Below are 13,032 nucleotides of genomic sequence, written 5' to 3' on the forward strand. Positions count from 1 at the left end.
GTTTTAGGAGTAAATGATTTGATTCCCCCCTCCCAATTGCTTGCTTACCTATTGCCTATAGCAAGGTCTCCTCTACCGCAGATGCGTTTCTTGGCAACACAAAAAAGGTGACATGTGGACAAATTTTAGATTAAGTGCTGCATGAGCCCTTCTACTATCTTATTTTAACTCCACTTTATTAAAATAATAATATTTCAATATTTACTTATAAATAAAGATTTTGAGACCAACTTAAAATAATAATATTAATCATTTTCCATGACATAGCCTACAGGAAATGAATAAACAGTTTTCTGGTTAAATTTATTAAAAAGGGAGCATGACAAGGAGTTATCCAATCAAACTATTGTATATCATATTAATATGCTATTAATATCCTTATATTCTATTCATCTAGAAAAATGCACTCACAAAGAATTCCAATGTCAACTAAAAACATAGACAAGTGAAATCACAGAACAGTCTTTTTACATCATCAGCATGAACTTGAAGTTTCCACTGTTTAATCATGATTTCAAACTCAGCATGGTGTACAATATAATGGATAAAGGTTAAATGCTTTTTTTCCAGCCTCTGCTTTTTCATAAAGAGAAAACTATAATTATAACAAGATATTTTCAAAATTTGTTTGAAAGAGGCTTTTCAAAATAGGAACAAAATAGAGAACATTGCAATGCCCTCAAGAGGGTATCTGAAGATAAAATCAATAAGACAATAGGAGCTTCTACAGTTGTCTAGACTCTAGATTTCTTATGACAACCAAAAGAACAGTACCCAGAGATATCTTCATCAAAGTTCAAAAACACGTTATTATAGAAACTTTAAATTTGTAGTTGTGCAAATCAAAAAACCATAGATGGGTGTAGCACTTCAGAATTCAACTGATATTGTTAGGGTCCTCCAAGGGCATTTTCCTGCATTTGGACAAGCAATCATCCACAACACCAACTTAAAAGTGTCATACTTATTTATCATTGGCAGCTAAACGTTCACTGAGAGAACTGCCACACAGATTTGGGTTTCTTTCCTTAGCATTAATATTATGGTGTTGCTGTTGCTGAAGGAATATACTATCTCTAGAATATTTACAAGCATTTATATGACCTTCAGCAGCTTCAACTCTAGTATATGCTATTTCATGCTATTTAAACCTCAAGCTTCTATTACTCCTTTTACTTCCAGTGTTCAATAGGAAAGTTCTTATCTGGGAATATGATTTATCATGTTTATTTTCACTTTCACTTTGCATTCTGCGATGCTCTATATCCAGTCCTTTATTCATAGTCTATATTAATTCAGCTGTTCTCACTAACCACTAAAATCTTATTGTTTCACTCATTTGTAAAAAAAAAATAACCAAATTTTTGTGTACGCTGCCTTAATAATGTTTATTTACTATAAAACAAAAGATCAGTTCTATACCATAACATTTTTATCACATTTATTTGTGTGAAAATTAACTACCTTGTAAATCATATTCATGACCGGCTGTACTGGCAAAAAGTAAATATGAATGAATATAAAACATCATCTGTTCGGAAATTAATCAAAGATAATACTCATTCCTCAATGAAAAATATGTAAAAGAATATCAAACTACAACCAGAATTAAACGAATGTGAAACCTTTATAATATTGCAACAACACAAGCACGAAAGAATTTCCTCACTTGACACTCTCTCTGAAATTTGTGAATATGATAACCCTCGAGCTTCCAGCATCTTTTGAATCTGTTTCAGAAATACAAATTATCTTCCACAGGCTGCCAAATATATTGTTGCATGAAAAGCAATAATACCATATACATTGACATTGTACACATGCAAAGACTAAAACATGAGATAACGACATTTAATAAACCAATTACTCTCACATTCAAAACATATGCATCAAGCATTTATGAATAGTACAAGTCATGGTTTGCAAACTATACGAGTGATCTCTGAGTTGTTGAGTACTCTATATTTCTTTTGCGGGTCAGAGTTTCACAAGTTTAGTTCTCACATTAGTCAAGGTGCAAAAGGGACATGGATAAAACTGTTGGTGCAAGTAAATTCCTAGTTAAAATGGGTTTTTCACTAGTTGTTTCTGCTATTAAACCTTGCATTTTCTCTTCGGAGTTTTATCAATTTTTACACTAAGTTGCCAGTTCGGATTTAGGTTTGGATGCAGGTTCGAAATTTGTTCAGAAATTTTATGGCAAGGGCTTGAGTTTGTTCTGAGTTCGCCCATACAAAATCATATTTTTTTGAAATATGTGTGTGTGTCTATATACATACATACATATATATGCAGCAGCAAATAAGTTCATACACCACTATGCAATAAAGAAAGATAGCAAAATACACTACCATATATTAATATTTTAGTCCAAATGACTTATGTTTTACCAATTTGACCTTTTTAGTGGTCTATTTAAGGGTTGGAAGGCTGGATTGACTAAAATAGACTAAAAACACTATTAAAAGTCAAAATAATCTATTTTTTGGTAAAATTCAGCCTGGGTCTTGCAGCACATTTGCAAATTTGACATAAAAATGGCAAAATTCGTGTTAAATTTATCTGATAGAATTTGGGCAGAGTTTGAAGGTCTATGGCATACTTTTGCAAGAATATGATAAGGACTAGACTTTTGCAAGAACTAGAACAGACTTTGGGGTTGCCAAGAAAGAATTTGGGAACATACTTTTTCTTTAATACATTTTGTATTAGTAGCCGGATTCATCCCAGACAAGACGGATTTGGATTTGGATCCAATCCGAATCCGGATTCATGCTTGGATCCTTGAGGATCCAGGCGGGATCCTTGATTTTGCCTATGGATCCTTGAAGATTAATTATCAAATATACTAGATTCGTAGATGCATACTAGAATCATAGATTCATACTATGAAATGATTTAGTTTTAGAATTATGTATATTTCTCTTATTTATTACTATATATAAATTTATAATGCATATATCTATATATATATATATATATATATATATATATATATATATATATATATATATATATATATATATATATATATATATATATATATATATATATATATATCACACACACACGAATCCTCCACAGATCATTATTCGGAAGGAATAAATCTCGAATCCACGGATCCGATTCGCGTACCCGAATCGGATTCATTTCACGAATCGGCAACTAATCATTTTGTAATTGAGTTTTACAAAAAAAAACATGTTTCTTTAATAGAATTTTATTATTAGCATGTTTTAAATTGCCAAGCATTTTTTGGAGATTGTAGTTGTGATAGAGATCTTTATCTCTGGAAATATGGACACTATTATCATTATGGTCACCTTCAGCTGAAAAGGACACTTATGTTTAAATTGTAATATTAAATAAAACGAAAGGTGTCATTCGAGATGTGTTGAGGAATGGAAATACGAAGAACTGTATTTGAAAATAAAGAATTATGCTATGGGAAATTGAAGAGACCATCACTTGTAATGTGAAGAGTCTCTCTATGTGTTAAATATATCGCATCAAGCAAAGAACATTGTACACTCAGACATTTCATGATAAATAAAGTGATACTTTGTTGTGTGGTTGGATTTTTCCCTTTAATTTTGGAAGGGTTTTCCCAAGGTAATTTGTGTCTCTTGTATCTATTTCTGATTATTTTTTATTGTTCTTTATCTTAAATTTCTAAGCAGTGCTCCAACGGTATTTACCAAGTTTAAAATTTTAGCCTTGTCAAGTACTCTCCAACTCCGAATCTTCCAATTATGGTACAAGTATTGCCAAAAGTTAAATCTTGTTTGAAAAATACCAATTACTAGATTTGTGTTGCATGAGATTTTAAAAAAATATTTTGGTAATTCAAAAAGATGCCGAATTTGTATGTGGTGGGTAAGGTTATATTAAGTTGGGCAATACTAGAATTGCCGAGAGGCTAAGTGATGTAATGTCTATTTTCTAAACCCCTCCAATATCTTGGGCAGCGCTAATCTCTTCATGATGGAATTTTGAAAAGGGCAATGCTACAAAGCAAGTTGAGTTTCATCGTACTTTATGAATGTAGTTTAGAAATTGGGAGCATTCCACACTTCTTGAAGTTTTCTACTTTTGGAAAGTGCAAAAAAAAAAAATTCATAAGCTTTGTCCTCTTCAAATCTTAAGATTATTTCCTGATGGTCTAAACTATTTTTGGTTGCCTGAGCATAAAATATTGGGTTTTTATTTTTTTTGTATAGGTAATGGCCAAAGCCTAAGATTTTATTTTATTTATTTATTATTATTAATTGAGATTAATTTTTATGATGTGTTATGCTTGAGTAGATTCATACTAAAGACCTCCCTGATGAAAGGCTCACAATTTACCATTGTGTTATAGGCTCTTGCCTACGATAAAATCATTGTTAAGTTGTCAAAAATGTAAAAATTAGAAGACTTATGTTGATAATTTAAATGTTATCTAAAGTTACTTTTTCGACGGGAATTTCAGAAGAAAAAATTAATAATATTTTAATATTCCAAAAAGTACCAATAAAAAGGGATTTAGATGAAAGGAAGTTCATTCTTGGCATTTGACATTTTATTGAAACCCTAGTTGTGGAGTTGAACAAATTTCTACCAACCAGCAAGAAAACACTCAAGAAAAGATTGGTTTTAGGAGTGAACGATCTTCCCTAACAAATACGGGTGGACTCATATAGTTCACATTGGATGTGAATGTTAAAATTTGAAGGTTTGTGCTTTATTGATAATTATGCTTCCAATTTAGTATTACTTTATGTCTATGATTGGTGAAAGTTATAGATATATAAAACATATGTAATTAAATTAATAAACCTATGGACTGTGGTCTTCATTTTCCTGACCACACCAGCTTGAAGGAGGCTCCAATGTGATTGCTAATAGTTATTTGGTGTGCTGCTATGTAACATCCAGATTTTCCAGGTCTAAATTAACATCTAACATAAGCATAGAATACAGTTATAACTTTGATTTCATAAGAAGGCAGTTACATCATTCATGTTCATGTGAAGAAGATTTACCGTTAAAGTCAGTTAAACAAAAATTTCATAACTAAATACTTGAAAGACCTTTTAATGAAAATACTTTAGAAATTGAAATCACATACCTCAGAAAACTGAGATTGAAAATCATCTAAGTATACTTCTGCAACCACCAAGGTTAGTCCACAAATACACTATAACAATTTCTCAAATCGACTGCTATCTCAAAAATCATTTGATGAATACAACTAAACACCACTATAACTTAAATTAGGACATCAAATATCATCTTAACAATTAGGCATCAATTATCATCGGTTCATTTAAGGCTTCTAATACCGCTTTACCACTTAGGGCTTCCATGACCACGAATTCAATTTAGGGCTTCCGCAACGACGGATTCAATTTAGGGCTTCCGCAACCACGGATTCAACTAGGGCTTTCGATACCACGGATTCAGTTAGGGCTTCCAATATCACTATATCAATTAAGGTTCTAGCTATCACACAATCAATTAGGGCTTCGGATTTCTTTTCCTTCCAATTGCTTATCTGTGAGAATTTCTAAGGATTAGATAAATTCTTATATTCAATATTCATTTATATGAAAGTAAAAACGATGATAACAATGAGATACTTCAATTTAATCTTACCTTATCATAAACAAAAATGATATTACCTATTTCCGATAAACAATTGAATGCATGGCTTATCTCTGCCTCACGCATATCCGACATCTTGAGAGAGGTGAAACATTGTCAGGGGCTTAACCACCCAACCTTGGACCACAATATATCCCCACACAATCTCTAACGAGAAACGCCCTCTCTACCCGGAATTCACAGGGAACATCTTACCATCCATTGAACTTCAAGATATAAACACGCAATAGGACTTGGCAGCAGGAGATCATCATAACAGGAATATGCATGAGCTATTAATTAATTCATATTAAATGATAAATATAGAAATGTCATAATTGATACTGGTTCATACTAATGACGATTCCTCTCTTACACCTCGCCACCCTTTTACTTGACTACACAGTCGGGTGAGCCCCAGGTGTTAGGAATTCTTAGATTAACCAGTTCTAGCAATTATACATGCATCCAGCATTTCACAAACCATGATCATATAATTATGTTATTAAAAGATCTCAAAATTTGAATGTCTAATTATTTAACTCCTCCTCTTTACCATATTACCTGGCGAGTTTCCATGGTGTGTGGATTCATGATAATAATTTCATTCTTGCAGGGTATGAATTACATTCTGAACTGAATTAGTTGTTCACAGTTATCATTGCAATTCCATATCTTTCATACATGATTCGATACACCCTTATGAATAAAGACCATCTATGATTTAATGGCAATTTCAAAGAACTAGAAAATCTATTACTGACCAACCCAATTCAATCTGTATTATATTGGTTTCAGTAATTGGATAGACAATTATTCAATCAGGCATAAAGATCCAATTTGATTTTAGTAGAAGCAGAAAAGTATGCAAAAACATATATTGAAAAATACAAAGCCTATTGGGTCATCAGGTACCAAACAAAACAAACTGTGGGACTCAAACCTAGATCTTATAACAATGAAACAAAAGTTAAAGAGTATCCGTGCTTGAACCATTATATCATGAACCTTATTTTAAGATTCTGACTTTACAGCCTATGAAATTCCTTGGTATTCAAAATTGAACATTGTTCTTATATTGATTGAACATAATTATCTGAAGTAAAACATTTCAGGAAAAATCTACAAATTATGGCATGTACGGTTTGATAATGGATTATTCTATATTCAAAGAAATTTCAAAGTGATGACAATCGGTACTACCGAAGAAAGAAAATAAAAGATTATTTAAGCTTTAACACTTTCACAGTTGGCTTACATTATTAACACCAAACTGCATAATAAGTGACCATGTATACAGATTCTAAGGTGTTTACATGTATTCAAAACGTAAGGAAAAACAAAAAGATTATTACTGTGTTAAATATTAATTAAGATTTGGATCAAAACCGACTCAGGAAGGACAAAACCTATGATTGAAATATGGAAGAACTTGAAAACACTTCCTTACTTGACCCACGGCTCTACAATCGGGTTCACTATTTCTTTGCTCAGCTTGCCTCCTTCAAATCTTCCACAGAATTAGTCGACAATTAGATTTTCAAGAACATGAGTATACAGGGGTAAAGGATACCGTGACTGAGCAGGGTGATGGACGTATTGCAAATGAATATGAGATGGATATCAAAGGTGCCAGATAGATGACAAGGCTAGCATATATATATAATTAAACTTGACCTTACGGCTTCCTGTCGTTACAAAATTTTCCTTTCGACTTCTAAATTTTAAAAGAACAAATATGAGAAGAGGGAAAAAGAAAATGAAAAGGGGAGGAAAGATGAAGGGTCCAATTGATAATATTATTTTATATTATTTTATTGTTTAAGTTTAAAAATATGTACACACAAGGTGGCTTATAGGATTAGAAATTTAATGTAAGGGTGCCATTTTGTGTTTATATAAAATAATTGAAAGGTTCAAATCGTCAAATATTAAATTGATTAAAAGTAAGAAAATATAATTCAAATATTATAAACCAAACATTATTATTATTATAGTCACTTATTTAAATTATTGAAACATTTTATATTAAATGCATGAATACAAATTATTATCTAAATAACATAATGAAAGGTAAATTGAAATCCTTTAAGATACATTTAATATTTTATCCCAATTATTTTAATTAAATTATTAAACAACTCATGCAAGTCCTGCAGACATATTCTGGCTAGGTCCTTTACCCATCTGCCCAGTGATGGTGATGCCCTGCCTAATTCTTTTCTGACAATGCTTTCTCCCCTTCGACATGCTTCCTACAAGGAAACTCTTGGAAATTAATTTATATATTATTTACTCATAAATCATAATAGTTAACCTTTCATCTTAACTCCATGAATTCGCGATTAACAAATAACTAGCATGTCATCTTTACTTGAAATCATAACAACTAACTATCTTACCATTTCGCCAGATTATATCAAATTAAACTGCCAACTAACTTCATGTGAACCTCAACGACTATATTTCAAGCTAGGTCAAAAATTGGGATGTAACATGCTATCATTTGGAAGGAATATGGTAGTAAAAAAAGGTTGCACTATGTCCACCATCACTGCTGATATCACCGTATTCATTTATCGCGAGTGCCATATATAAGTTGAAACTTTGATGGTATGAGTACTGCGTGTAATGGATAGGACATAAGGTACACCTGTGATTCACTATGATGTAATTACTCACTATAATATTCTGCTTGAGAATCTGCACATGCTTGTAACTTTAAAATGCCAGTGATAACATGTCCAAAGAAAACTCTGCTCATCAACATTAACTCCAGACTTTTCTGTACGAACCAGACATTTCACAAAAGGTCAAATCAAAAATATATACGGCGGCGAATCAAAATGGCACCAAAGTCCAGTCATCTTGATAGTCATATATTCGATGAGTTTTATCCAATTGAAACTACTATAACATTAGCAAATATCGAACATTTTATGCCTTGAATTTTTGAAACAAAATCTGCTTCTTGTAATTCCTACTCACATGACACATTATATTGAAGTTGTATCCTTGTACCTTGAAAATGTCCCATCATTTTCAAATAGTGGATTTAAAAAATGGAGAAACCCTATGTACATGCTTCTTCCTACAATAAGTTGTTAGAAAGCTCCACTACTTTATTATATAAGGGAATTAAAAATTTTGGAAACTTCCCTCAAGGAAACTCATTTCTGTATCAGACTGCATATTTCTACTAGAGTTATCAAATTGGCAATAACATATTTCATTAACAAGACTGCCCCCCTGATCTGAGTTTCTTTCACGGACTTCCTTCGATTCATCACATATTCCATATGACATGTCTTTAGCCTAGACCATTTCACCAAATTGCTTTTCCTTCCAGACTGAAAAAAATCGTAAGTCATTTCCACAACGATGTGTTAACACTCCTTGTCCAAAAGTTCTGCATTTTTCTCACTGACAAGTGAAACTTTCTATTCATTCTCATTATCTGATTCTACCTCATCGTAAGCTACATCAAGATTCTTAAGTATGAGAACTTCCTAAAAATTTTCACCATCTAGAGGAGTTCGTGAGTAGGAGCCAACGGCTCATGTTTTTCTTTTCCATGTTCTCTCTTCTAACGAAATCCTGAATTTTCAGTTCTTTTAATGCACCAGGAAATGCATGCTTGAGAACATAAAACATGTATAGATAATGATAGTTATCTCCTTCTTTCTCAACAGACTACAAAAGATCTCTTAGCTTTTTATGTATTAATTTGTTAGAGTTAGGCATTCTTTTTATTTCCAAAAGATCATCTAGAATTTCCTCTACTATTTCAGTTGCTTATCCCTGATACATTTTTCTTCTTCTTCTTCAATTGTATTTTGGAAATCATTTAAAAATCACTGCTAAAATTCCCAACATTATGGGAAACTTCATGTAGGTAATGATTCATAGATGTCTAGTGCATTACCCTTCAATGATCTAGAAAATACCTTCCTTACCTGATCTTCTGCGTTAATTTGGTAGTCACCTATGAACTCATAAAATATCTACAAATGCCTAAATGAAGATTCATCCCAATCACCATAAAACTTAAACACTACTTTTAAAAACTAATGAGAAAACATATTAGGATTATACTGAAAACCTCTAAGGTCCAACGGTCTGAATGTGAGAAAAACAAATGGTTTTTCCATTACTGCCTTCTTTGATCCACCAAAGCTTTATTCCAGTACATTTTGAATATATGCGTCCTTTTCTTCCACTCATTAGCTTTCTGCCAATAGAGTCGCCACCTCTTTTCTAAAGAGAAATATAACTTTCCAAGTCTAACAAGTTCTTCCAATAGAGTGCACTTCTTTAACAATCACCAAAAGCTCTAGCTATCCTTCAAAAATGTTTGATCAACAACCTCCCCGTAGAGACGCCAATCTGCTGGTTCTCAAAACCATGCATTGGAAATCCAAGAGATCTTGCTACTTCTCTTGTAAGGAGCCCTGAATCAGTTCTGACCAACAAACAAGAATGATCAATGATCAAATTCCCCTGCACTTATGGCTCTCCAGTACCAAGGTGGGTAGGCCTATTCCTTAGCCAAAATGATAGTTTTAAGGCAAAACTGAATGATCTCTCAAGATGGCAAACACTCTTGGGATAGATCTGATTGTCTAAATACACAACTACTTGCTTCACTTGGTTTGTATAGAATGCTTTAATTTAAAAATTGAATTGAGTAATAAGTTGTTTATTAATGTTTAAATAAAACATATAACAATGAATGAAATGTTCACTCTTTGATTATAAATAAGACCATGACCTTATCCAAATTGGGTTATAGAGTCACTTTTATCCAATCCTACATACAATACTGTAAGACAGTGTATGTTACCAAAACACCATCAACCATCAAATACTATCAATGTAGAAAATTGGTAAGCCCACACACATTCACCAGTATAATTGAATTTAATTTCTTCTAGAGAAAACCAACAAGACAAAGAAACAAGAGGAAAATACTTCTAATGACTTCTTGATAATCAGATAATTATGAGGAGCAAATAACTTCTCCACACAAGTACTACAAGACGCCAATTGTAATGACAATCAATAATTACAGAAGTTTAATTGAAACAAAGATAACTTTCAAATCTCAAATTTGAACAAAAGCAAAGCATTCCTACAAGTGTCACAGGTTAAAAGGGAGTCCATTAATCAGTACTAGACCAAGGAAATTCAGTAATTCATCCTAGAATTCATCAGGTACCCATCTTCCTTCATTTGCCTACGCCTCCTGAAGGAGCTCATGCAACTCGGCTCTGTCCTATTCTTCTTCCAACTCCAGCATATTTTTAAGTATGTAGCATAACTGGTCTTAAAGTCCCAGGGGGAAGACAGGAGACTGGTGATGATATCCAATTGATCTGCAACTATCCCCTTTAGATGAGGTTGTTGGACTAATTCAGAGTCTTCATTCCAAGGGTCAACTTCCGCTGGGATTCCCATTTTAGTAGATGGATGATAAAACTAACTCTATATTTTGAACTTCTTGTGAGTTATACCAGAATTTCAGTTTGCTTCTATAACAGAATAGCCCATTAAACCCAACCAATCCATATCTCCAAAAAATCTCTCGCATACATTCAAATTTATTATAATGAACAAATTTATTAATGTAGTCCAATACCAAAGGAATGTTGGCACAATTCAACTGACAAAAATTACACTCAAAAAATAATTTTTGCAATTTCCAACTAAGACATATGTACATTGGTTGCACAATTAATTATGCAACTCATACAAGTTGCCCTTCCTTGTACAAACTCCATGTGTCATCACTCTTAGATTTTAAGACATTGCTATTATATCCGTCCCAATGTGTATTATGTGGTAATCATTTCAATTTAATAAACTGATGTCTAATTTTCCAAGACAAAAACCCCATTTATCCAATTTGCTAACGCTCTACATGCATGCTTGCGATATAGCAACACTACGTTGTTCCACAATTCACTCTATAATCCTATCACAAAACATTGACACATCTTCATTTCGCAGTTATTCCTTCTTTCCATCTATGAAATACCAGCAATAGGCTCCTTATCGGTTTCACCGGTTTGCCCAACACTCTATAATCATTCGGGGAAATGGCAATGGCGCCATTTTATGGTTTGTCTTGTTCATACTTTCTGAAACTATGATAGCTTCGCCATTTCATAGTTGACTATATTTCCATTCAGCGAAATAGCGGAATTACACTTTCCAAACCTATTCAATAAGACCTTTATAGCCCTTTTCTTTTAATCGAGCAACTTAGCAATTATGCAACACATGCCCATCCTGAAATACACTCCTTGCTACATGCATTGGGATCTATTGAGGAAGATGGGAATACATGCTCATTGCAACTTTATATGATTTTGAAAAATTCTTCCCCCGACATGAAATCTGGAACCCTAACTTTTGCAAAAATTTAAGGCTACAACAAAATTGTCATGTCCGCTCATTAGACTACTTGGCAGATTCCATATGATTGGCCTATCACTGAGCTTTGATAGACCAACAGATTGGATAAAGAACTCATCAAGTGATTCAGTGTAAAGCATGGGACTTCTGCAATCCAAATTGAAACTCTAGACTTTTTTTTTATCGGTAAGCTCTAGACTACATTTATTATTCAATAAGGAAATAATTAAATATTTCCAAAGTGAAGTTCTAAATAAATTATAATAAGAGTGTAAAACTCACTTTATTAAATAATTCCAAAAGGTGAATAATTTCAAGTCGCTATATTAAATAAATGGATATATGTCAATAATACATTTAGTTATTAAACAATTTATAATAAAGGACAATTTAATATCAAATAAATAAATGACCTTCATAATTATGTGAAAGCTACATCAATAATAAAATAAACATACAGACCAAAAAATAATAATAAAAGAAAGAAAAGCCAATTATTATTTTTTGCTTGATAAAAGGCCTTGGCCTAGATTATCTTATTAATTATGAAATAAAACCTACACCTCGTTCAAGTGAGGATACTAGGGGAAAAAGAACGAGGCAAGAAAATCCGCCTGTGTAGCCTAGGACTAGGGATTAAAATACAAGTCCAATTTGTACAAATCATTTATCATTACATTACATTATCTCTAAATTAGAAATTTGATCATCTCAAAACATTGTGGGACGGGTGCTGTCCTCCTTTTCTTCTGTTGTTCTTTTTGATGTATTGGTCAACATGCAAGATAGACCTCTTCTGATAACAACTTTAATCGAGTTTTTAGTAGTTTTGGTCATTGATAAATTTAAGATAAAGATATAAAGCTAGAACAATGTTAAAACAAAAAAGCTATACTGAGTATAAAACCCAAGCCATGATTCCTTACAGCCATATAACCACTTCGCTTGAAGGAGATACCAGTTTCAACAGTCGGTTGGCTAGATATTTTG

General features: G+C 32.5%; 1 protein-coding gene across 1 annotated transcript in view; it reads right to left on the reverse strand.

The window, feature by feature from the left end:
• The window catches only part of FANCM (DEAD/DEAH box RNA helicase family protein), a 250,892-nt gene that overhangs the window by 107,886 nt on the left and 129,974 nt on the right, over window positions 1-13,032 (reverse strand). Inside the window, exon 15 of the mRNA XM_089814251.1 lies at window positions 1,670-1,730. Coding sequence (XP_089670377.1) covers window positions 1,670-1,730 — 61 coding nt within the window. The remainder of the gene's footprint in view (window positions 1-1,669; window positions 1,731-13,032) is intronic.

The sequence above is a fragment of the Cupressus sempervirens genome, chromosome 2 (assembly GCF_028749045.1).
Source record: "Cupressus sempervirens isolate cs-2001-9-10 chromosome 2, ASM2874904v1, whole genome shotgun sequence".
Lineage (NCBI taxonomy): Eukaryota > Viridiplantae > Streptophyta > Pinopsida > Cupressales > Cupressaceae > Cupressus > Cupressus sempervirens.